The sequence below is a fragment of the Tachyglossus aculeatus genome, chromosome 11 (genome assembly GCF_015852505.1).
Source record: "Tachyglossus aculeatus isolate mTacAcu1 chromosome 11, mTacAcu1.pri, whole genome shotgun sequence".
Taxonomy (NCBI): Eukaryota; Metazoa; Chordata; class Mammalia; order Monotremata; family Tachyglossidae; genus Tachyglossus; species Tachyglossus aculeatus.
Window position 1 is genome coordinate 52,093,504 of NC_052076.1, and position 26,269 is coordinate 52,119,772.

Sequence of the window (26,269 nt, forward strand, 5' to 3'; positions counted from 1 at the left end):
AGGAAAAACATCTCACATCTTGCATACTGTAGGCCGTTCTTCATGACAAGACTGAATCTGATGCTGTAACTGAATTAAGTATTAAAAAGTGATTTATTGATTTTTAGACACCGTTTGTAATAGTAACAGAGAGCATGCTAAATTCAGTGCTCTCTAATGCCTTTTTTCACACAGTTGGCCCTCAGTTTTTGAACAAATCAGGATTCATGACAAACATCCCAACTCCGACAAAAAAATGACTCTGCATTCATTCTTTCTGCTTGGACACTAGAAATAATTTTAAAATTCTCCCTTTCCACCACATCTAGGCACTAAAGGAAGCAGTGTTGACGGAGGTGCTGCTGCAAAAGCTCTCCGGTTTGTTGGGAATTCAGAGGCCAGCGAGAAATGATACAAAGGTTTTAGAGAAGGATGAATCTGCTCAGGAGGAAATATGAACCTGTCCTTCCTGGGAATGTCCTCTTCCTCTGACTGATTACTTTAATGTACTGATTTACTGTCTTATTTTGGGGCAGAGGTTGGTGGGTGAATTTTAGAAGCATCTATGTACTTACTATTCCGCAAGTTTCAATAAAGAACCCTGCAACACTGCTGCACAATTTTCTTACTCGTAGAGGAGCTTGGTCTTAGTAGGAAGATCTGGCATTGGAAGGATTCAGCGCTAAGGCATACATGACCAAAGGTACTGAATAAATATACAGAGAGGGTGATGGAAGGTGAAGAAAAAGGGGAATAGACCTATATTTGGATTCTCTGCCAAGCGCTTAGTACAGTGCTCTGACCCCAATAATGTGAATTGTACTTCCCAAGCGCTTAGTACAGTGGTCTGCACACTAAGCACTCAATAAATACGATTGAATGAATAAGCACTCAATAAATATGACTGATTCAAGAATGACCGTTAGAATAACACCCACTGGCCAGAGGCCCAGAGCCAACTACTTGCATGGTCAGGTGACACAATACCACACTGTCCCAAAGTCCCTTTTCAATGAATCAACGCTAATCTTTAATCAGAACCAAAAAGCTACTCTAAGATGCTGGTCAAGCTGAAATCTAAGTACAATCAGTTCCCCGACAGCATGGAGATCGCATTCCTGAAGACCCCCAGGTTAAGGAAAACTCGCACTATAGTACTCATCACGTAATGCTGAGGATGTACGTCCAACCTTTCCATCCAACCCCACTCCGCAGTCTATTGGAATTGCGGTGTTCCAGCCTTCCCCTCCACCCTTAGACAACCCCTCACCGATGCTGAGAATTCCCAATTCCACCCTGGCACCCAGTCTGCCACGTCATAACCAAACGGCTGGGAGAAAAGGGCTCCGAGTCCTTTCTTTTATTAATAATCACTAACCAATTCTACAAATCAACCCAAGAGCGACAGGAGAGCTGTCTGAAATTGTTATGTACAGGTATGTTACACCGAAGAGGGGCACGGCCGTATCTGCCGAAGGAGAAGCCTTCCCACCCGGGGAGGGTAGCACTGGCCAAGGACCTATCTGTCTGTCCGCCCACGTCAACCAGAGAAACGACTACATTGGCAGGTGCGTTTCCGAAAGATAATCTAGACTAATACCTTAGGTACTTCAAAGGCTCTCATTCAGCCTACCGGAAGACAGGAGTGGGAGTTCGAAGGCAGGCTGGGCTCCCACTCCGGCCTTGAGCCGTCCTGGGGCTTTAGTTGTTCAGCTGGTGTTGCGCTTCAGAGCAATGGACTGAATGTGCCGTGGGCCAAACGGGAGAATGTCCAGGGCCGGCCTCCTGTGAGAGGAAATCACTCAAAATGAAGCTGTAAAAGGCCACAGAGGGCTCCCTGAGAATCCAGCAGATCTAGAAGAGGCCGCACGTGTTCCACTCAGACTTTGCCACTGGATCCAGAAGCAATAGTGTCCCGCAGCCAGGAGTGTATATGCAATGAAATCACCCAGCTTTCAAGAACTATTTGTTACCGCAGCTTGCTCCATCGTTCTCGCGCTCTTCTCCACCCCCAGTCTGAGGGAGCAAACATCCACCGTGTCTTTGTGTCTCACGCTCCATAATGTTCCTTGATACACAGATTGGTGGGGTGAGGGGGACGGGCGGGGTTGGGCCCAGGACACAGGGGTAAGCCGCTTAATTAGGCATTCTCCCCAGTGTCCGGTCATTTTGACTCCCCTTAGGGGGCTTTCCCTTTTCCTTACCCCACTGGAGTTGGAGCTGACATGGATACAACTTGTAATCGCACTCACGGGAGAAAGACAGAGCTCATTTCACGGCGCATCCCACACCTGACAGTGTTTCTTAGAGGGTCTCCATTAGTGTGTCTCTCCTGAGCAGCGGAGAGAAGGAAAGCAGCGGAATCTGGTATAAGAAGAGCAGGAAGAGAGCTCAGAGAAAGAAAATTCAGTGACGGTTAGTACAGGAAATGGGAATTCTACGGAAATCTTCATTACAGGTGAAAAGCTGCTCAATCCCAAATCCCAGACCCTGGAGTCGCACAGTCAGGCAGCCTTATGTTTTCTTTTTCAGCTCTTCAAATCTTCGGGAGAGATCATCAAAGTCAATGTCTTCAGAGGCAGAGGTGTGGGGGCCAGTAGACGCGGTTGGTAATGTGTCCGGAACGGATGGCAATTCCGGTAACACAAAGTTGTCATAGTTATCCACGGGTCTCGGGACCGGCTTGGCCGAGGCTTCGGGTTTAGGCCCGGGACCTAGGCAGATAGCAGGGGGTTATTATGCCTGGCAGATCTCTCGCTTTCCACAGAATCAATCCACGGCATTTATTGAGAGCTCATTACGCTCAGAGCACGGTACTAAACGCCTGGGAGAGTACAATAAAGTAATAAAGACGATGAATTGATTTAAATAGAGGGAAGAGGGACATCTGGTTAAAATACTGATGAAAACTTGGACTACTTGAACCAATGAGATGCCCCAGAGAGGCAATCACTACCCTCTCCAATTACTGGCTAATCTTCATCTATTTTCACTTTTTTGAGAGGAAAGGGTGTCTTGGAGGAGCCAAAAGAAAATGGACATTCAGGCAAGGGGAGCACTCACCAAAATTGACTATGTCCTCTCAGACTTCTTGCTAAACTAGCATTACTCTGCAACCTGCTTCGGCCCTCCCTCTGTGACCTGATCATTCTGACTGCCCACTCCTCTCCTCAGGTAACACGCTGCTAGGTCAGAATCTGATTTTTCATTCCGTGGACTGTTCTAAAACTGTGGTCTCAGAGCAAAAAACAAACTAGCGTCCACGAAGAACTGGGCACTACCAACTCACAAGCGCTGTGATTTCCAACCCCGTCTGACCCACTCACCAACAATCTGTGCGGAAGAAGAGACATTCTTATCAGGATTAAGGTCATCAACCTGGAAAAAACAGCCTATTACCACATTATAGCAAAACTGCCCTTCCCTTCCTCCCATCCACCTCAGAAAATATATTATTTGCTCCAAAGTGTATCCTCAATTTGCAGCCGCTCACTCCCAGGCAAAACACCATGCTGCTTGAGAGAAACCGAGTCACTCATGCACCACGCCCAAGGCTTCCTCTATTTCCTCTCTACTGGATGGATTTACGTCCAGCTCATTTGGCCAAATGTCACGGGAGAAAGGAAGTCTCTTACTGCTAAATACTCACAAGCAGCATTTACACTTCAGCCTGGGGGCTTGTGAAATTTTTCAGGTTGCCCACCTCCCAGATCAGCTTTCATCAAAAGAAAACAGAATTTGCTTGCGAGGGGAGTGCACCAGTAAGATCTTCTCTTTGCTAGGCCCGGGAGTGAAGAGGCTTATGGGGAAACTAAAGATGTTGATAATGGGGATAACAAAAAGAACAGAAATCTTAGAAAGCACTTAAAGGGTGCCCGTAGCTAACTTAGAACAAGAGGGAGAGGGAAATAGAAGAGCCAATGATGAGGGAGGCTTCTTTCAAACGATGGATGAGCCCCCGTCCAGTCACGAAGACTAAGGATTAAGAACCTATGTGAATGGTTTCCTTACAGTGCTAGTGGTTTGTGTTCATTCTCAGTGCTCTGCACACAGTAAGGGCTCAATAAATACGACTGAATGAATGAATGTTCTTTCTCTCCCTCCCCCCTCGCCATTCATTCATTCATTCAATTGCATTTGAGCTCTTACTGTGTGCAGAGCATTCATTCATTCAATTGTATTTACTGAGCGCTTACTATGTGCAGAGCACTGTACTAAGCGCTTGGGAAATACACGTTGGCAACATATAGAGATGGTCCCTACCCAACAGTGGGCTCACAGTCTAGAAGGGGGAGACAGACAACAAAACAAAAGATATTAACAAAATAAAATAGAATACATATGTACAAATAAAATAAAGTAATAAATCCATACAAACATATATACATATACACAGGTGCTGTGGGGAGGGGAAGGAGGTAAGGCGAGGGGGAGGAGGGGAGGAGGAAGGAGGGGGCTCAGTCTGGGTGTACTAAGCGCTTGGGAAGTACAATGGCATCGAGTGAGTAATGCAACAAGGACGGCAGCACACTGAATGCAAGAGGAGCAGGGAGCTGGAAGAATGGAGGGAGGATCCTGATGACGAGGTCCTTCTGTCACCACGGACTGACTAGCTCTGAAAAGCTGATGGGGAAATGCTCATCTTCCTCAGTTCGAAAGCTTGGGAATGGGTGGGAAAGGAAGGGGTGTTTGAGGAAAAGTAGCTCCGCTACATCCAGATGCCATTTGCCCAGGCTTCCTTGCCACTTCCCGGCAGTCCCATCCCTTACCTTGTCCCCCAGGGCCACGGTGCAGCCCAAATCAGTCCGCGTGGGCACCGACCAACTGGTACCCAGGTAAGCCAGTCCCACCCCTGGCAGCCACTACTTAACATCCGTTCCTTCTGCCGCCTCGACTCCGCATCATGGGGAAGTATTAGGGCCAAATGGATGCTGCTGTACAGAATGGTACTGTCTATTTTTAAAGACTACCTGAAAAGTTTGACTGGATTAAAAAAAAAAACCAAAACACCTTTCCATTTCTTAGCACCCCAAATCAAGCGTGTTTTAGTGTAAAATTTGGGGCAAAGTGCCCACCAACTCTGTACACTTGGAGATACTTCTGAAAGAAAGCCCGATCTACTTCAGCGAAGTAGCTGAAAATAAAAGTGACTGGAAGGGGTGAAAATTAAAAGCATACTACATGGAGGTCTCCAGGTATAAATGGTATATAAGCTCCTCATGCACTGAAGATACTGTTCCTTCCTATTCCCTACTCCAATGTTTGCCTAAAAGAAAGGACGTTGATAGGAGAAGGAAGAAAATGGAAGACCTATTCACACTTTTGCATTTTAAACAAAGAAAAAAATCCCATGCAAAACTTAGGAACAAGGGGCTGCACTCAAATGAATGGTACACGCCAACCACTGCTAACTGAAGCAGCGTGGCTCAGTGGAAAGAGCCCGGGCTTTGGAGTCAGAGGTCATGGGTTCAAACCCTGGCTCCCCCAATTGTCAGCTGTGTGACTTTGGGCAAGTCACTTCACTTCTCCGTGCCTCAGTACCTCATCTGTAAAATGGGGATTAAGACTGTGAGCCCCATGTGGGACAACCTGAACACCTTGTAATCTCCCCAGCGCTTAGAACAGTGCTTTGCACATAGTAAGCGCTTGATAAATGCCATTATTATTATTATTATCTTCGGTGTACCACAGTCTGATGGGCAAAGGTGACAAGCAACTACTCAACGTCACTCGATAGGAGGCTGCCAGGAAGTGGGGAGGAGAAGCAGCGTGGCTCAGTGGAAAGAGCCCGGGCTTTGGAGTCAGAGGTCACGGGTTCAAATCCCAGCTCCACCAACTGTCAGCTGTGGGACTTTGGGCAAGTCACTTAACTTCTCTGGGCCTCAGTTACCTCATCTGTAAAATGGGGACTAAAACTGTGAGCCCCCAGTGGGACAACCTGATCACCTTGTAACCTCCCCAGCGCTTAGAACAGTACTCTGCGTATAGTAAGCGCTTAACAAATACCATTATTATCATCATCATCATCATCCCGGACAAGGTCACGAGGACCACAGTGTGTAACAGTGTGAGGCAGAGAGGAGAAGCCCCCTGACCTAAGCAACCTGACTCAGCATGGAAAAGAAGAGAGTTTCACACAAAAGCTACCAACTTTCACAAAAGAGCCTGAAATGAGAAACTAATTCCCAGAATAGGCAAGTCAACAAAAAGTTCAGTTTATTAAGAGGGTGAGCTAAAGATGGTCTTCAACAAACCTCTAGGGATCTGGAGTCCTTGAAGTTTGGAATTTTTATTAGTCAGCATTGAGGGGTCAAACTGTTTAAAAATGCCTGTATCCAAGACAGACTTCACCAGCTGCGTGTATTGACTGGATGCCTCTGTCCGGCCAATCTGGTTATAGGTTCCCCTAGGAGTTTGCTTCCTCTCCCGTTCTTAGACCACAGGCAGAGAAGATGCCCACCACCATCACTAACCCATCCCGAGCGATGATAAGCAGTAAGACAGCCCAAAAGCAGGAAGAGCGTTAGTGCTAGGGTTTGAAAAAAATGTTGCCTTCCCTCTGGCCAATATTCTGCCCTCTTCACGGTAGTCTCATTCTGCTGCGAATAGAGCAAGCTCAGGAACTTACAGATTCATACGTTGGGGGAGTTGCAGGTATCTGAGGTGGATGAATATTGGGAAAAGCCTGATAAGTCCCAATTGGCAATCCATTGAAATCCGACTGCAAGAGGAGAAAGGCAGACGTCAGAGGCAACTCCGTTTGCAACTCTGAGGGGCCGCATGCAGGTCTTGGAGTTAATAAGACCTAAAACCCTGGGATCCACATAGGTAAAGAGCCACATCCAGGTCAGATTACTAGCAAATACCACAGTCGAGGAGCTCTGCTCCGACCTGGCAAATCACTCGAGGGTGTTGCTTCCTGTCCCAGAGTGAAGTATTTCAAAACAGGCCTACGGTTAGAGGTGACCCAACATAACTCTGTACGAGCCTGGAAGGAAGGAAGTTTTCCAACCTCATCTCCCTTTCTGATGGGTTGTGGATGGTGGCGGGGGACGGGAGGAGGAAAAACAAGACACAGAAGAGCTGGAAGGGGACACACATTTTCTAGCTCTATTAAAGTTTCTCTGAATGGTCCCCCCCAGGACTCCTTCAAAAATGTAGGTTACAGAACTCTCCTTTCCTTACTTTCTTCCCACTCTCAAAGAGGAGCTGCCTGACAAGGAGGGAAAGGCTCTTCTCACCCCTTAAAGGAAAACTGAAAATTTTAACTACTTGGCAACCTAAGGTGCCTCTCATCACCCATAAATGAACCGAAGGCAGCTCCCCCTCATTTCAAAATACGCTATTTCCCAAACACCCAGTTCCACAAGCAGCTACACCTGATTCAGTCTAGGTGTTTATTCCTCTTTCTCTGCATGTCTTCTACGAATTCCCTGTGCTGACATAAAAAGAACCATTCCGTTCTCTAGAGTCTTTGTTCAGAATTACTTACCGGTCCCTTTGGAGGTGGGTATGAGAAGGAAGAATTTGGTGACGGCATTGGCATAGGCATAGGCACTGTACCATCAGGTCCAAGTGGTGCTGTAAACCCACCACCACCTCCTCCTCCTCTCCCATGGCCGCTTTTCTTCACGTCGTCGGTGAATCCAACATCAATAAGATCTGCCTCAACTCCAACAGGAGCTTCTGCCTGAAAAAGGAGAAGGGGACTACGTCTTTGCACCAGAGATCTTAGCTGTAGATCAAGACAATCTTTTTTTTCCTCCTCCCGTTGCTTCTACCCTCCCCGTCCCGCCATCAGAGAGAGCACGATGCGTTCAATTCTCGTTTCAAGTGAAAGCAAGTGGGAATTAAGGTGGGCTCCTGATCCATGGCCACGATCTTTGGCCGATCTAAGGCGGAGGTTCATTCCCCAAATGTCCCAGCTACTCTCTCAACTGGAGCCATTAATCAGAATGTTATCGCTTGCTGGGAAGAAATCTAAATTAAATGACTCAATCCCCCTATACCCAGGGCCCGCTGCTACTCACCATGACAACAGAGTCAGGCTCATATGGCACGTTGTAGTTCTTGGCAATTTCAATCAGGTACCGCTCCACCAAGATTTTGGGTGGAGCTTCCACACTCAGCTTGTGCATTAGCTGGAAGACACAGCAGGCCCAGAGGAGGCTTAAAGTGCGTTGATCAGCGGGCATAATACAGACTCAAGCACAGGAATACTACCAAGTTTCATATCGATAAGGGTGTTTGCATGGAAGGGACATGTTGGGTGGTCCAGAGGAAAGAGCGCAGGCTTGGTGGGGGGTCAAAGATTTGTGGGTTCTAATCCCAGCTCTGCTACTTGCCTGCCGTGTGACCTTGGACAAGTCATTTAACTTCTGGGCCTCATTTTTCCTCATCTGCAAAAATGAGGATTTGATGTCTGTTCTCCCTCCTACTGAGATTTGAGAGCCCTTGGTCAAACAGGGACCGTGCCCACCTGATTTTTCCTATATCTACCTTCAGTGCTTAGTGCAGTGTTTGGCACATAGTCTGTGCTCAAACACAATTATTATTATTATTATTACTCTGCGCCTCAGTTACCTCATCTGTAAAATGGGGATTAAGACTGTGAGCCCCACGTGGGACAACCTGATCACCTTGCATCCCCCCCAGCGCTTAGAACAGTGCTTTGCACATAGTAAGCGCTTAACAAATGCCATCATTATTATTATTATTATTATTATTACCTACTCCTTCATAGCTTCAGCGTATTTAACAACTGTTCATCAATGAATAGATATTGTAAATCAGCTTTATTCTTTCAATTTTGGGGATAAACTTATTTCAGAGATCCAGACAGGTGGCAGAGCGAATGTTTGAGGATAAAGTATCTAAACTGCTGCCTGATCTATCTGATTCCCTTCTCCCCAGTCCATCTGAGGTTACTCTCCTGGCAGGTCCTATGTTGGCAGGGTAAGGAATAAAACGGGCATGGTAATGTAATACTGAACTACGGTATGTAACATCATTACTATCGTCATGTGCAACACGTCAGAGTCATGAAAAAATAAGGGGCGAGAAGAACTTAACTCTGCCACCTTGGTAGCCTAGAGAGCAACTGGGGGGATTTTGAAGGGGTGTTCCCTGCCACGAATGAGTACACAAGCAGGGGTGCAACAAAATGCCAAGTGCATGTATGATTCTTGCCCATATTAGCTACAGGCAGAACCAGGCCTAGAATAGTAACAATAATAATGATGATATTTGTAAAGCACTTCCTTTGTGCCAGGCACTGGTAGATACAAGCAAATCAAGTTGGTCACAGTCCCCGTCCCAGGTGGGGCTCACAGTCTCAATCCCCATTTTACATGAGGTAACTGAGGCACAGAGAAGTGAAGTGACTTGCCCAAGATCACACAGCAGACCGGTGACGGAGCCAGGATTACACCTCATGATCTTACAACCCTGATTCCCTGATTCCCAAACAACCTCAGTACCCCACTCACGAAAACTAAAGGGGCATCCAACCCTTTATTCTTAGATGATGAGACGGGCCCATGTCCAACTTTTCTTTCAGTGTATTCTTTCCCCGGTGCTTCGTGCAGTGCTATCAGCCTTCAGTAGGTGTTCCTTAGATAATCAATCAATCAATCGTATTTATTGAGCGCTTACTGTGTGCAGAGCACTGTACTAAGCGCTAGGGAAGTACAAGTTGGCAACATATAGAGACAGTCCCTACCCAACAGTGGGCTCACAGTCTAAAAGGGGGATACTATTAAATCATTGGATGAATGAAATATTGCACGCCAGACCAATCCAGCAAATCCTTGGGAATGACCTAAAGGAGTTCCCAAGGAGCTACAGATGCATCGCTCTGCTTACGGCTTGATTTTCACAAGTGGGCTCATTTACCCTGTCATTCACAGTTCCGATCTGATTAGTTCTGCAAAGCTTGCCGTATTCTTTGCTGTACTTGGCACACAGCTGATCTGCAACCTACAGGAAAACAAAAAACAGTCAAAAAACACCACAGTGAAGAGACACGGAATCCAGGTGTTGCACTGAGCCCCAAATCCCCCAGCTCCACTGCCTGTCGTACCCAAGAGTACCTCCTTCTGCCCTCAAACACCAAGTGTTCCTCCATAAAATATGCAATTCATGGGCAGACCACTCACGTGTACTCACTTACTGAAGCGTAACATCATTTGGATTGGACTCACTATTTTCAACTCGGCCACTTCGGATTGGAGTCGAGGAGCTGCCCAGATCAGAGTGGACACAGATTCAGCCAGACCAGAGTCTAGTTCCCTAAGGAAAATGCAAAGAAATAATATTGAAAGATAATAATAATGGTATTTGTTAAGTGCTTACACTACGTGCCAAACACTGGAGTAGAGACAAGATAATCAGCGTGGACACACACCCCCGACCCCCAACCAGTCTAAGTAGAAGGGAGACAGGAACAGAATCCCCATTTTACTGATGACGCACAGAGAAGTTAAGTGACTTCACCAAGGTCCTACAGCAGACAAGTGACAGAGCCGGGATTAGAACCCAGGTTCTCTGACTCTCCAGCCCGTGCTCCTTCCATTAGGCCTTGCTAATTCTCAACTTCTTATCTCCACTCTTCTGGGTAACTCACGGGTGGCCCTGGTCTGCCTTCTTCCACTCAGCTAATCTATCAGTCCTAGAGTAGAGCTGCGGTTCCGTGATACGAAACACTCTCAAACAGTGCCCAGCCAACCTTCTCACTATAATGGAAAGAAACCTAATTCCACTTCTTCTCACTCCAAGAATCCCCTCTCATTAAAGCCCCGGAGGAAGCCCGAATCCACAATATGACGTGATTTACTTCATGGACTGAATGAGGCCGAATCGAGCCAGGAGCAGGTCACAATAGAGTTCCAGAATCTCCATGGCCTCCACGAGATAATCTTCCCGGATGATGTGTTCCACCCGGATCCGAGCCCGCTCGTCCTTCCCCGCGGCCAGGTAATCTGCAATCTCTTTTCTTGCTTTCTGGGCCAGTTCGGCTGCAATGCAAACCAAACATGGCGCGGTGATGAGTTAGGCGACAGCTAAGAGGAAGGGATGTAATTTTGCTACTGCCATACTAGGAATCAGCTAGGCATTAGTGCCCACTGCAGAAACCACTATGACCACCATCAACAACTGAACCCACGGCACTATATGCCATCATCAAGACTTTACCAGACTCTCACAGGGAACCGAACACTCTCCCAAAAGTCCACACTCCTGTCATAATGCCTGTTTTCAATTCACATTTTAGAGCGGATTTAGGTAACATTCTGTCAACAGAGCAGGTCTAGTCGGGGCTGAGTTCATTTATTCCTTCAATCATATTAAGCGCTTACTGTGCACAGTACACTGTACTAAACGCTTGGGAAAGTACAATGCAGCAACAAAGAGTGACAATCCCTGCTCCGTGTGCTGTGTTATTGCAGAAACAGCTTGAGCAAATGCACCCAGCATTGGAACCGGTGAATTACTCCAGCGTGAGCTTGTCTTAAAGGAAGTTTTCATGAGAATGCAGCTCTGGTGTCATCGGAGAAATAGGCGTCTAGAAATGTACTTCTGAGTCTCAGAAACGTTGTACTCTGCCTGGAATACCTATCATCCTGAAGCCCCTCGCTCCACTGAGCTAAAGGATAGCGATGGGGTCCCAGGGGTATCAGTATCGGCTACATTTATCAAGCTCCTATGGTGCAGTATCCAGTATCTGGGGTGCTTGGAGAACATACCAAAAAGGTGAAAAACGCAGTCCCTTCCTCCAAGGAGCCTGCAATCTAGCAGGTGAGACCAAAGCTCTGAACTGGCAAACGTACTATAGTTTGGTCACTCGCCCAACCTCCCCTGCAGTACTCACTTTTCTTTTTCTCCAGCAGTTTAAGGCGATTGATAACCAGCCGCAGGTTGACTCGTAAGCGCTCGGCTTTGAAGCCGGAGCCCAGCATGATGGAGAATGCCTGTGGAGAAAAAGGCGGGAAGCCCAGTAAAACAACCCGGCCTTCCTCAGAGGACCAATATTCCAGAAGTATGGGAATTGACCCTAGTTACAAGGGCAAGAGGACCCTAACTAAAAAACGGAGCAGTAAATCTAGTGCATTTTTCCACCGAGTTACCATCACTCATTGCTCCGATGACATTTTACTCCAAAGACGTCACGCGTAAGAAGCTGTCAACATACCATAAAACGTTAGCCTTAAAATGCTCATAAAGTAAACCCAGCCCCAGGCACATTCCGCCTACCCAGTTTCCCATTTCTTTTCTGTCAAAATATTTGAAGTGTTATTTGATGATCATGACTTTCTGCCACAATATAGATGGACAAGGTTACAAGTACTATTATAAACGACAATTACTTTGTCCCTAAATCCCAGAAAGGTACTGGATACGACAAAAGATAACTCCTCAGACATGATTACCGCAACTAGTGCAAACACGCTCCCTAAAACAAGCCCCTCTAGTACAGCTGCAGAAGGGTTTGTAATTTGTGAGACATTAACATGGGATCCTGGGTATCATAGAAAGAACAAAAATCAGCTGAAAATTTCCATCCAACTTCATTACACCTGATTAACTTGTATCTACGCCGACACTTTAGAGTAATAGTAATGACGATGTTTACACCTGATTAACTTGTAACTACCCCAGCACTTTGAATTATAACAGTGATGGTATTTGTTAAGTGCTTACTATGTGCCAGACACTGTACTAAGCGCTGGGCAAGCAAATCAGGTTGGACACAGTCCCTGTCCCAAGTGGGGTTCACAGTCTCAATCCCCGTTTTACAAATGAGATAACTGAGGCCCAGAGAAGTGAAGTGACTGGCCCAAGGTCACACAGCAGACAAGTGGCATAACCAGGATTAGAACCTATGACCTTCTAACTCCCAAACCCGTGCTCTATCCTCTACGCCATGCTGCTTCTCCATGCTTGACAAAGAGTTAAGCACTTAACAAATACCCTAATTACAATGCATTATTATTATGGAGCCATTTCTAATAGTCTCTTCATCACGCACTCTACTGAACTGAGATTGCTAATAATAATCTTTCCTCCTCAGGCAAAATATGCAATTTAGCTAATTTAGAACTCCTCTTCTTTTTTAGGGCACCTTCTTCTCGAACTACAAGACGAGAGAGCACTGAATACTGCTCTGATTAGGTCATTGGAAGAAAGAACTTAGACCGGATCGGGTACGCTCTGAAAGAAAACAACAAACAACCAAAACAGAGCTCAGACCGGGAGAAGTTTCAGAGTCTTTCTCTTTTCCCAAATACTAAAGGAGAAACCCAGCAGACAAAATCAGAAGAGAGTCATATGGAGCTTCTTCGAGATTTCTCACTTCCTTGGCCTCTCCCCATGGGAACAATCTGGTGCCCCAAACTAAGACTAGACAAAGCACATGCTATCTTTGTATCCCCTTGTATACAAAGAGGTGTGTTGTGAGGGAAAAGAAAAACTGCCCTGGGATCATCATTCCACAACAGATGATGATGATGATGGCATTTATTAAGCGCTTACTATGTACAGAACAGATGATCTACCTGGAGTTTCAGAGCTGGAGTCGGAAGAAACTCAAATAAAAACACAGTTTAGAGTGGGCCATTCTGTGTCTACCACTGCAAACTCACAGATGTTCACAGAAAGTATTCCATTTCCAGACAGGACACAGTTTTCAGCTCCTTCAATCGATTTTCTACGTGATCTTTAAAACTTTTCTGTGTCCAGAAACAAAGGAAAAGGCTAGGTCCTTCACGTTAAGGGAAAAAAAGGAGGACAAACTCAAGAGTGTTACACATAAACAAGTGGAGCAAGGGAATAACATTACTTTGGGCTACAGAATGGAAGTCTCCAATGGAAAGCACTACAACCTACGTATTTTTTTTTTTTGAACCCACATCCTGGAGCTTTTTGGTTCTAATAAAGGAATCATTCAAATCAATCAATCGATGATATGTACTGGATGCGTAATAATGCGTAATAGAGAAGCAGCGTGGCTCATCGGAAAGAGTGCGGGCTTTGGAGTCAGAGGTCATGGGTTCAAATCCCGGCTCCGCCAATTGTCAGCTGTGTGACTTTGGGCAAGTCACTTCACTTCTCTGGTCCTCAGTTACCTCATCTGTAAAATGGGGATTAAGACTGTGAGCCCCAAGTGGGACAACCTGATCACCTTGTATCCACCCCAGCAGCTTAGAACAGTGCTTTGCACATAGTAAGCGCTTAACAAATGCCATCATTATTATTATTATTATTATTAATAATAATAACTGCACACGGTACTAAGTGCTTGTGGGAGTGCAACACGACAGAGTTGGTGGACACGGTTGCTGCAATCCCATGATTTAGCAGCGTGGCTAAGTGGAAAGAGACCGGGCTCTGGAGTCAGAGGTCGTGGGTTCAAATTCCGGCTCCGCCACTTGTCAGCTGTGTGACTCTGGGCGAGTCACTTCACTTCTCTGTGCCTCAGTTCCCTCATCTGTAAAATGGGGATGAAGACTGTGAGGCCCCCCCCCATGGGATGACCTGATCACCTTGTAACCTCCCCAGTGCTTCGAACAGTGCTTGGGACATAGTAAGCGCTTAATAAATGCCACCATTGGGGGACTGTCTCTATATGTTGCCAACTTGTACTTCCCAAGCGCTTAGTACAGTGCTCTGCACACAGTAAGCGCTCAATAAATATGATTGATGATGATTATTATTAACAGCTCTCATGTACAAGATGATTACTGATGTTTCTTTTAAGTATCTGAAGGAAACATTTCTTTTCCAGTTGTTCCCATGCATAGCCTGCTCAGACTGGTGGGGATGGGTAGGAATATACATCTGCACGATTACAGGAAACACTCTGCCCTTTGTCTCACAAGGCCATAAACTCCTAGTTGCCATCACTGAAACCTGACTCACTCTCCAGAATACTGTCTCCCCTGCCACACTCTCCCGAGGGGCTCTCACCTTCGCCCGCTCCCCCAGAATCAATGGGACTGGGGGAGAAGTTGGCCTACTTTTTCCTCCCCAGCGCTGCTTTTGTGCCATCAACCTCCCTCCCTCCCTCCCTCCCATTCTCTTCCTCTGAAAGCCCATGTCAGCCGCCCCTGGCACCCATTTCGATTACTGGTCACTGTCATAAGAATAACTGTGGTATTCGTAAAGCGCTTACAATGGGCCAGGCACTGCACTAAGCGCTGGGGTGGATACAAGCAAATCAGGTTGATCACAGTCCCTGTCCCACATGGGGCTCACAGTCTTAACCCCCATTTTACAGCTGAGGGAACTGAGGCCCAGAGAAGTCAAGTGACTTGCCCACGGTCACACAGCAGACAAGAGGCAGAGCTGGGATTAGACTACAAGGCCACGCTGCTTCTACTGCTGCTCTGAGGCTCACCTCTGAGTGATGCGGATGCCACTCCCCTTCTTTCTTTTTTTTTTTAAATGGTATTCATTAAGCACATCAATCAATCAATCAATCAATCGTACTTATTGAGCGCTTACTATGTGCAGAGCACTGTACTAAGCGCTTGGGAAGTACAAATTGGCAACACATAGAGACAGTCCCTACCCAACAGTGGGCTCACAGTCTAAAAGGGGGAGACAGAGAACAAAACCAAACATACCAACAAAGCACATACTATGTGTCAGGCATTGTTCTAAGCGCTGAGGTAGATACAAGTTTATCAGGATGGACCCAGTCTTCCTCTTCCCCCTCCTGAAACTCAGGAACTTCAATATCCATGGTGACAATCTTGATGATCTACCTTCCAGCCGTCATTCATTCATTCACATTTACTGAGCGCTTACTGTGAGCCCCATGGGGCACATGGACTGTGTCCAAACTGATTAGCTTGTATCTCCCCCAGCGCTTAGTACAGTGCTTGGCAAAACAAATTGCTAAACAAATACCATTTCAAAAAAACAAAAAATAGTCCTGTCCTTCCAGAGACCTCAGATCTCCTGACCCCCACTACTAATCACAGACCTTCATGCCCCATTTGGACTCCCTACCTAATCTCTCTCTCTCTCGACGTCCAAATCTGGGCCTTCAACTCTGCCCTCTCAGTTGTTGTATCCTTTCCGTTGATCTCACACCCCCAATCCCCAACTCTGAATCACCTCCACAGGACACTGCCTCGGCTCACGTGGGTGTGCCGGGGAGCGCTGCTGACAAAAATCCAAGCATCAGACTGACCTCACCCATCTCAAATTCATCCTACCTGTTACATAACTCTGCACTCTCCTCGGAACAACACTACATTCATTCATTCGTATTTATTGAGAGCTTACTGTGTGCAGAGCACTGTACTAAGCGCTTGGGAAGTACAAGTTGGCAACATATAGAGACGGTCCCTAACCAACAATGGGCTCACAGTCTAGAAGGGGGAGGCAGACAATGAAACAGAACATGCAGACAGGTGTCAAAACTGTCAGAATAAATAGAATTATAGCTATATGCACATCAGAGCTGAATTTGAATCCCGGCTATGCCAGCTGTCAGCTGTGTGACCTAGGGCAAGTCACTCCACTTCCCTGAGCCTCTGTTCCCTCATCTATAAAATGGGGATTAAGACCGTGAGCCCCACGTGGGACAACCTGACCGCCCCGCATCCCCCCTGTGCCTAGGACAGTGCTTTGCACATAGCAAGTGCCCAACAAATACCATCATTATTATTATTTTTATTCCTCTCCTTTTACTGAGTCCCATGCCCACTGTGAGCCCACTGTTGGGCAGGGACTGTCTCTATATGTTGCCAATTTGTACTTCCCAAGCACTTAGTACAGTGCTCTGCACACAGTAAGCGCTCAATAAATATGATTGACGATGACCAAACCAACTATTCCTGACTTTTAACTCCCTATTTAATACCCCCATGCTCCGCTCCCCCCTCACTTCTGGGGACTTGACTTACTACTTCGATGACAAAATCGGAACCATGAGGTGCAAAATTTCCCCATATCTCCTCCTCACCTCCCCAGCCCCTCTCCCTTCCTGGCCATCTCTCATGAGAGCTCTCGTCCGCTTTGGAAATCTATGACCTCAATTTGAGCCTCTGACCCTATTCCTTCGCATCTTATGTGTGCACCCATTCTTCTCCCCTCCTTGACCATCATCTCCAAGTGTTCAGTCTGAGGACTCCTTCCCCTCTGCTTTCAAAACATAGCCCACGTGTTCCATTTGCTAAAAAACCTCTCTCAACCCCAAGGCGCCATTCAGCTACCACTCCGTCTCTCTCATCTCATTTCTGTCCACACTCCTCCAAATCCCCCCTCGACCTTCTACAATCCGGTGTCCATTCTGCCTCCCATTTCACCAAAGCTGTTCTCTCCAAAGTCACCCATGACCTCATCACCAAGTCTAATGGATTCTACTCCATCCTAATCTTCCTTGAACCCCCTCGGCCTCTGACACCGTGGGCCTTCCCCTTCTCCTAGGAGCATAGGCACAGGGCGTGTGAAAATCATGGCAAAACTCTGTTCCCACAGCTTTTCAGACAAGGCCAGTATCCACAGCTGAAAGTGCAGCCACGATGTTAGGTCCCTTTCTCAGCAGACCACGACTTCCTGGACTGACCTCGGCACCTGCGACACTCCTCTCCTCCTGCCTAGGCTCCAGGGGCAAGCCAGAGGTTTCTCTTGCCCCCCAGTCCCAAAGTTCAGTGAGGATGACCCTTGTGTCGCCCACCTCATTCCTTAGGTTCAGCCTGATGGACAGAGCCTGGGGCTGGGAGTCAAAAGGACCTGGGTTCTAAACCCAGCTCCACCACTTGTCTGCTGTGTGACCTTGGGCAAGTCGCTTCACATCTCTGTGCCTCAGATCCTTCGTCTGTGAAACGGGGATGAGTCCCACATGGGACAGGGACTGTGTCCAAATTGTATCTAGCTCGTATCTACCCCAGCACTTAGAATAGTGCTGAGCGCTTAACGAATACTATCATTATCGTTGAACTAAGTCACAGTGGGTGCTATAATTGGGGTGGCGGTAGAACCCCCTTAGGGCCAGTCTTTGTAGCTGCCACACCATTTCATCTTTTTTCTTTCCTCATCACCCTGCTCCCTTCAATGCTCTGCCCCTTGCCTGCCCCAGGTGCTCACAGTAGCACTAGATAAAACCAGAGCAGGTCTGAGAAAACAGCTAATCTTACTAAATCTGCTAATTTCTGTCAAAAGAAGATGCAGCATATAATTCAAGACCATTACCAATTTCGTGGTACATTTGGGTCTTCCACATGTGTCTTAACCATGTATTTTGGACAGAGTGCAGTCAGGGAAATTAAGGGATGTGATAGAATGCAACGCAATGTCAGAATGTGATGCAATGTCCAAGCGCTTAGTACGGTGCTCTGCACACAGTACGCGCTTCATAAATATAATTGAATGAATGAAAGAAGAAATAGTTGAGTGCTTGCAGGTGGTGCACATCAATGCAAGGTTCACTAAGCATTAGAAATACCACTTGTAAAAGTACTGAAGGTTTACAGGTAATTTATAGCAGGCTGTGGTTATTAGTACCTCTTCCCTCCTCTCAAAACCTACCCCCTCCACCTGTTTCTGACCTCATCCCTTCACACCTTATTAAAACACTTGTCCTCTTCCTTCTTCCCTCCTTGACTGTCATCTTCAACGGCTCGCTTTCCAATGGCTTCTTTCCCACTCCTTTCAAACATGCAAACGTGTCCCCTAACCTTAAAAAAACTCTCCCTTGACCCCCACAGCTCCCTCCAGTTAATCACCCCACCTCCCTCCTTCCATTCCTCTCCAAATTTCTTGAGAGTTGTTCATACCCATTGCCCCACTTCCTCTCCTCCCCAATTCAGTCTAGTTTCAGCCCCCTTCATTCCACAGCAACAACCCTAAGGTAACCCATGACCTTCTTCTGATCAAATCTGAAGGACTCTACTCCATCCTAATCCTTTTAGACCCCTCAACTGCCTTCAATATCGTAGATCACCCCCTACTCCCTGAAATTTGTCCAACCTTTTTTCTTCCTTAAATGGCATTTGTTAAAGTGCTCACTATGTGCCAGGCACTGTTTTAAGTAAGTGCTGGGGCAGATGCAAGATAGGTTGGATACAGTCCCCGTCCCACGTGGGGCTCAGTCTTAATCCCCGTTTTATGGATGAGGTAACTGAGGCACAGAAAAATTAAGTGACTTGCCTAAGGTCACAGAGCGGACAAGTGGCGGGGCCGGGAGTCCTCCTGACTCCGAAGCCCATGCTCTATCCACTAGGCCACAGTGCTTTTCGTTGAGAAGCAGCATGGCTTAGTGGAAAGAGCACGGGTTTGGGAGTCAAAGGACATGGGTTCTAATCCCGCATCTGCCACCTGTCATTCATTCATGCAATTATATTTACTGAGTGTTACTGTGTGCAGAGCACTGTATTAAGCACTCAGCAACAGAGACAATCCCTGCCCAAAATGGGCTTAAGGTCTAGAAGGGGGGAGACATATCAAAACAAATAAACAGGCATCAACAGCATCAATATAAATAGAATTATAGATACATACATTAAAACAAGTAAACAGGCATCAATAGCATCAATATAAATAGAATTATAGGTACATATACATCAAAACAAGTAAACAGGCATCAATAGCATCAATATAAATAGAATTATAGATACATAACACATCAAAACAAGTAAACAGGCATTAGTGTAAATAAACAGAATTACTGATACGTACATATATACCCAAGTGCTGTGGGATGGGGGTAGAGCAAAGGGAGCAAGTCGGGGTGATGGGGAGGGGTTGTCTGCTGTGTGACCTTAGGCAAACCACTTCACTTCTCTGTGCCTCAGTTACCACATCTGTAAAACGGGGACTGAGACTGTGAACCCCACGTGGGACAACCTGATTACCTTCCATTCGTTCAATCATATTTACTGAGCACTGACTGCGCGCAGAGCACTGTACTGAGCGCTTGGGAAAGTACTATGCAGCAATAAATGGTGACATTCTCTGTCCACGACGAGCTCAAAGTCTGGAGTGGGGGGGGGGGGGGGGGACAGCCATCGATACAAATAAACAAAATTACAGATATTTGCAGAAGCATGCTTACTACGGGCAGCGCATTGTCCTAAGCGCTTGGGAGAGAGAGCACTGCAACAGAGTTGGCGGACCCGATCCCGGCCCACACGAGTTTACAGTTTAAGAGGGAGACGGAAGGAAGACGGACAGAGATAATTGTGGGCTCCCCCACCCCCAAAGCCGGGATTCCTGGGCCGGGCGGGGGCCCCAGGGGCCCTACCTCTCACTTTCCATGGGTCACTGCCGAATTTCCTGCTGGGCCGGCATCGGGGGTGGCTTCCAATGTCTTCAAATAATAATAATGCTGGTATTTAAGCGCTCACTATGTGCCAACCACTCCACTAAGCACTGGGGTAGACACAAGGTAATCAGGTTGTCCCGCTGCTTCTCAAAGCCGAAGGTTGGAAGCTATGGGGAGCCTCCGGGGTGGCACCCACCTGCGAGGGTCCCGCCGCGGGCCAGAATAATAAGGATAATAATAATGGCATTTGTTCAGTGCTTAGAACAGTACTTTGCACATAAGAAGCGCTTAATAAATGCCATTATTATTATTTGTTAGGGGCTTGCTGTGCCGAGCACTGTTCTAAGCGTGGCTGTGAGAAGCAGCGTGGCTTACTGGAAAGAGACCCGGCTTTGGAGTCAGACGTCATGGGTTCAAATCCTGGCTCTGCCAATTGTCAGCTGGGTGACTTTGGGCAAGTCACTTAACTTCTCTGTGCCTCAGTTACCTCATCTGTAAAACGGGGGTGAAGACTGTGAGCCCCACGTGGGACAGCCTGATCACCTTGTGACCTCCCCAGCGCTTAGAACAGTGCTTTGCACATAGTAAGCGCTTACTAGATGCCATCATCATCATTATTATTATACAAGATGATCAGGTTATCCCACAGTGGGGTTCACAGCCTTGATCCCCATTTTACAGATGAGGGAACTGAGGCACAGTGAAGTGACTTGCCCAAAGTCCCCCAGCCGACAAGTGGCGGAGCCAGGATTAGAACCCACGATCTTCTAGACTGTGAGCCCACTGTTGGGTAGGGACCGTCTCTATATGTTGCCAACTAGTACTTCCCAAGCGCTTAGTCCAGTGCTCTACACACAGTAAGCGCTCAATAAATACCATTGAATATGTTGCCAACTTGTACTTCCCAAGCGCTTAGTCCAGTGCTCTGCACACAGTCAGCACTCAATAAATACGACTGAATGAATGAATATGCTGCCAACTTGTACTTTCCAAGCGCTTAGTCCAGTGCTCTGCACACAGTAAGTGCTCAGTAAATACGACTGACTGACTGACTGAATAAATGCCATCATTATTATTATTATTATGTTGCCAACTTGTACTTCCCAAGCGCTTAGTCCAGTGCTCTGCACACAGTAAGCGCTCAATAAATATGACTGAATGAATAAATGCCATCATTATTATTATTGTTATTATGTTGCCAACTTGTCCTTCCCAAGCGCTTAGTCCAGTGCTCTGCACACGGCAAGCGCTCAATACGATTGAATGAATGACTGAATGAACTTGTATTTCCCAAGCGTTTAGTCCAGTGCTCTGCACACAGTAAGCACTCAAATACGATTGAATGAATAAATGCCATCATTATTATTATTATATGCTGCCAACTTGTACTTCCCAAGCGCTTAGTCCAGTGCTCTACACACAGTAAGCGCTCAATAAATACGATTGAATGAATGAATGAACTGCCATCATTGTTATTATATGTTGCCAACTTGTACTTCCCAAGTGCTTAGTCCAGTGCTCTGCACAGTCAGCGCTCAATACGACTGAACGAATGAATGAATATGTTGCCAACTTGTCCTTCCCAAGCGCTTAGTCCAGTGCTCTGCAGTCAGCGCTCAATAAATACGATTGAATGAATGAATAAATGCCATCATCATTATTATTATTATTATATGTTGCCAACTTGTACTTCCCAAGTGCTTAGTCCAGTGCTCTGCACACAGTAAGCGCTCAGTAAATACGATTGAATGAATGAATAAATGCCATCATTATTATTATTATTATATGTTGCCAATTTGTCCTTCCCAAGTGCTTAGTCCAGTGCTCTGCACAGTCAGCGCTCAATACGACTGAACGAATGAATGAATATGTTGCCAACTTGTCCTTCCCAAGCGCTTAGTCCAGTGCTCTGCACAGTCAGCGCTCAATAAATACGATTGAATGAATGAATAAATGCCATCATTATTATTATTATTATATGTTGCCAACTTGTCCTTCCCAAGTGCTTAGTCCAGTGCTCTGCACAGTCAGCGCTCAATACGACTGAACGAATGAATGAATATGTTGCCAACTTGTCCTTCCCAAGCGCTTAGTCCAGTGCTCTGCACAGTCAGCGCTCAATAAATACGATTGAATGAATGAATAAATGCCATCATCATTATTATTATTATTATATGTTGCCAACTTGTACTTCCCAAGTGCTTAGTCCAGTGCTCTGCACACAGTAAGCGCTCAGTAAATACGATTGAATGAATGAATAAATGCCATCATTATTATTATTATTATATGTTGCCAATTTGTCCTTCCCAAGCGCTTAGTCCAGTGCTCTGGACGCAGTAAGCGCTCAATAAATACGATTGAACTAATGAATAAATGCTATTATTATTATTATTATTATTATATGTTGCCAATTTGTCCTTCCCAAGCGCTTAGTCCAGTGCTCTGCACACAGTCAGCGCTGAGTAAATACGATTGAATGAATGAATGAATATGTTGCCAACTTGTCCTTCCCAAGCACTTAGTCCAGTGCTCTGCACACAGTAAGCGCTCAATAAATACGATTGAATGAATGAATGCCATTATTATTATTATTATTATGTTGCCAACTTGTACTTCCCAAGCGCTTAGTCCAGTGCTCTGCACACAGTAAGTGCTTAACAAATACGATTGAACGAATGAATGAATATATTGCCAACTTGTACTTCCCAAGCGTTAGTCCAGTGCTCTGCACACAGTAAGCGCTCAATACGATTGAATGAATGAATAAATGTTATTATTATATGTTGCCAACTTGTCCTTCCCAAGCGCTTAGTCTAGTGCTCTGCACACAGTAAGCTCTCAGTAAATACGATTGAATGAATGAATATGTTGCCAACCTGTCCTTCCCAAGCGCTTAGTCCAGTGCTCTGCACACAGTAAGCGCTCAATAAATACGACTGAATGAATGAATAAATGCCATTATTATTACTATATGTTGCCAACTTGTCCTTCCCAAGCGCTTAGTCCAGGGCTCTGGACACAGTAAGCGCTCAGTAAATACGATTGAATGAATGAATATGTTGCCAACTTGTCCTTCCCAAGCGCTTAGTCCAGTGCTCTGCACACAGTAAGCGCTCAGTTAATACGATTGAATGAATGAATAAATGCCATTATTATTATTATATGTTGCCAACCTGTCCTTCCCAAGCGCTTAGTCCAGTGCTCTGGACACAGTAAGCGCTCTGTCAATACGATTGAATGAATGAATATGTTGCCAACTTGGACTTCCCAAGCGCTTAGTCCAGTGCTCTGCACACAGTAAGCGCTCAATAAATACGACTGAATGAATGAAAAAATGCTATTATTATTATATGTTGCCAACTTGTCCTTCCCAAGCGCTTAGTCCAGTGCTCTGCACACAGTAACCGCTCAGTAAATACGATTGAACGAATGAATATGTTGCCAACTTGGACTTCCCAAGCGCTTAGTCCAGTGCTCTGCACACAGTAAGCGCTCAATAAATACGACTGAATGAATAAATAAATGCCATCCTTATTATTATATGTGCCAACTTGTACTTCCCCAGTGCTTAGTCCAGTGCTCTGCACACAGTAAGCGCTCAGTAAATACGACTGAACGAATGAATGAATATGTTGCCAACCTGTCCTTCCCAAGCGCTTAGTCCAGTGCTCTGGACACAGTAAGCGCTCAATCAATCAATCAATCGTATTTATTGAGCGCTTACTATGTGCAGAGCACTGTACTAAGCGCTTGGGAAGTACAAATTAGCAACACATAGAGACAGTCCCTACCCAACAGTGGGCTCACAGTCTAAAAGGGGGAGACAGAGAACAAAACCAAACATACCAACAAAATAAAATAAATAGCATAGAAATGTACAAGCAAAATAAATAAATAAATAAAGGAATAAATATGTACAACCATATATACATATATACAGGTGCTGTGGGGAAGGGAAGGAGGTAAGATGGGGGGATGGAGAGGGGGACGAGGGGGAGAGGAAGGAAGGGGCTCAGTCTGGGAAGGCCTCCTGGAGGAGGTGAGCTCTCAGTAGGGCCTTGAAGGGAGGAAGCAAATACTTCCTCAGTAAATACGACTGAATGAATGACTGCCAAGCCCGGGTTCTTGTCAGGAAAGGCTGCGAACGGCCTTGTCCGCCACCTATCCGCTGTGTGACCTTGGGCAAGTCACTTCACTTCTCTGAGCCTCAGTTCCCTCATCTGTAAAATGGGGGTGAAGACTGTGAGCGCCCTGTGGGCCAACCTGATCACCTTGGAACCTCCCCAGCGCTTAGAACAGGGCTTTAGCACCTAGTAAGCGCTTAATAAATGCCATTATTATTAGTGTCGGCCCAAAGAGGGGCGGCTCCCCGGGGCCTGGGCGTCGCTGACAGGACCGGCCTGAACCGGCCCGACTCCCGGCAGCCCTCGGGGCGTCTCCTCACCCAGGCTCTGGTGGTAGTTAGGCCCTCTGCTCTGGTTTGGTCCGGTTTGATCCGGTTTGGTCCGGTTTGGTCCGGTCCGTCCCCAGCCCCGCACCCAAGAGGGAGGATCACCACCTCCAAACCCCGTGAAGGCCACTCACCGGGAAGCAAATTCAACCCAAGGCGATGGCGGCGGGCCACTATCCAAAATGGCGTCCCCTTGGCTTCAGCACAGCTAGCGCCGGCGGAGGGATCCATCGGGCCCCGCCCTCCTTGAAACGTTTCCGTCCGCCCGGCCCCGCCCCCTCCCGTTGGCCCTTAGCGGCAACAGGAACTACTTTTCACAGCGGAAGCTTCTTCTTTCTGAGGAGAGTGGAGCCGCCTACTTCCTCCAGCGGAACCTTCTTCTTTCTGAGGGAAAAAAGGCGTCACCAAAGGTGACGCGGTTGTGTCACGCCTGTGGGAAGCGTCATTCATTCATTCAGTCGTATTGATTGAGCGCCTACTCATCATCATCATCATCAATCGTATTTATTGAGCGCTTACTGGGTGCAGAGCACTGTACTAAGCGCTTGGGAAGTCCAAGTTGGCAACATCTAGAGTCAGTCCCTACCCAACAGTGGGCTCACAGTCTAAAAGGGGGAGACAGAGAACAAAACCAAACATACTAACAAAATAAAATAAATAGAATAGATATGTACAAATAAATTAAATAGAGTAAAAAAATATGTACAAACATATATACATATATACAGGTGCTGTGGGGAAGGGAGTACTGTGTGCAGAACACTGGACTAAGCGCTGGGGAAGTACAAGTTGGCAACACATAATAACTAATAATAATGATGGCATTTATTCATTCATTCAATCGTATTTACTGAGCGCTTACTGGGGGCAGAACACTGGACTAAGCGCTTGGGAAGGACAAGTTGGCAACATATAATAATAATAATAATGATGGCATTTATTCATTCATTCAATCGTATTTATTGAGCGCTTACTGGGTGCAGAGCACTGGACTAAGCGCTTGGGTAGTACAAGTTGGCAACATATAATAATAATAATAATAATGGCATTCATTCATTCAGTCGTATTTATTGAGCGCTTACTGGGTGCAGAGCACTGGACTAAGCGCTTGGGTAGTACAAGTTGGCAACATATAATAATAATAATGATGGCATTCATTCATTCAGTCGTATTTATTGAGCGCTTACTGGGTGCAGAGCACTGGACAAAGCACTTGGGAAGGACAAGTTGGCAACATATAATAATAATGATGACATTCATTCATTCAGTCGTATTTATTGAGCGCTTACTGTGTGCAGAGCACCGGACTAAGCGCTTGGGTAGTACAAGTTGGCAACATATAATAATAATAATAATGATGGCATTCATTCATTCAGTCGTATTTATTGAGCGCTTACTGGGTGCAGAGCACTGGACTAAGCGCTTGGGAAGGACAGGTTCATTCATTCAATCGTATTTATTGAGCGCTGTGTGCAGAGCACCGGACTAAGCGCTTGGGAAGTACAAGTTCATTCATTCATTCATTCAATCGTATTTATTGAGCACCTACTGTGTGCAGAGCACTGGAC

At 46.3% G+C, this 26,269-nt stretch overlaps 1 protein-coding gene across 5 annotated transcripts; it reads right to left on the reverse strand.

Annotated features, from left to right (window-relative positions):
- Positions 1-985: 985 nt before the first annotated feature.
- Positions 986-24,890, reverse strand: IST1 (IST1 factor associated with ESCRT-III). Of its 5 annotated transcripts, none has more exons than XM_038753475.1 (10): positions 24,836-24,890; positions 11,849-11,948; positions 10,814-10,994; positions 10,182-10,269; positions 9,874-9,957; positions 8,010-8,120; positions 7,472-7,669; positions 6,608-6,700; positions 3,306-3,312; positions 986-2,693 (listed from the first exon to the last, which is right to left on the reverse strand). In XM_038753475.1, exons 2-10 carry the CDS (start codon positions 11,934-11,936, stop codon positions 2,494-2,496), a joined length of 1,050 nt encoding a protein of 349 aa, XP_038609403.1. In that variant the 5' UTR covers positions 11,937-11,948; positions 24,836-24,890; the 3' UTR covers positions 986-2,493. The 5 variants fall into 5 exon arrangements, with proteins under 5 accessions (XP_038609403.1, XP_038609400.1, XP_038609401.1 ...); XM_038753472.1 differs by having other exon boundaries at positions 3,306-3,357; XM_038753473.1 differs by lacking the exon at positions 24,836-24,890 and adding an exon at positions 24,696-24,809 and having other exon boundaries at positions 3,306-3,357.
- Positions 24,891-26,269: the final 1,379 nt, after the last annotated feature.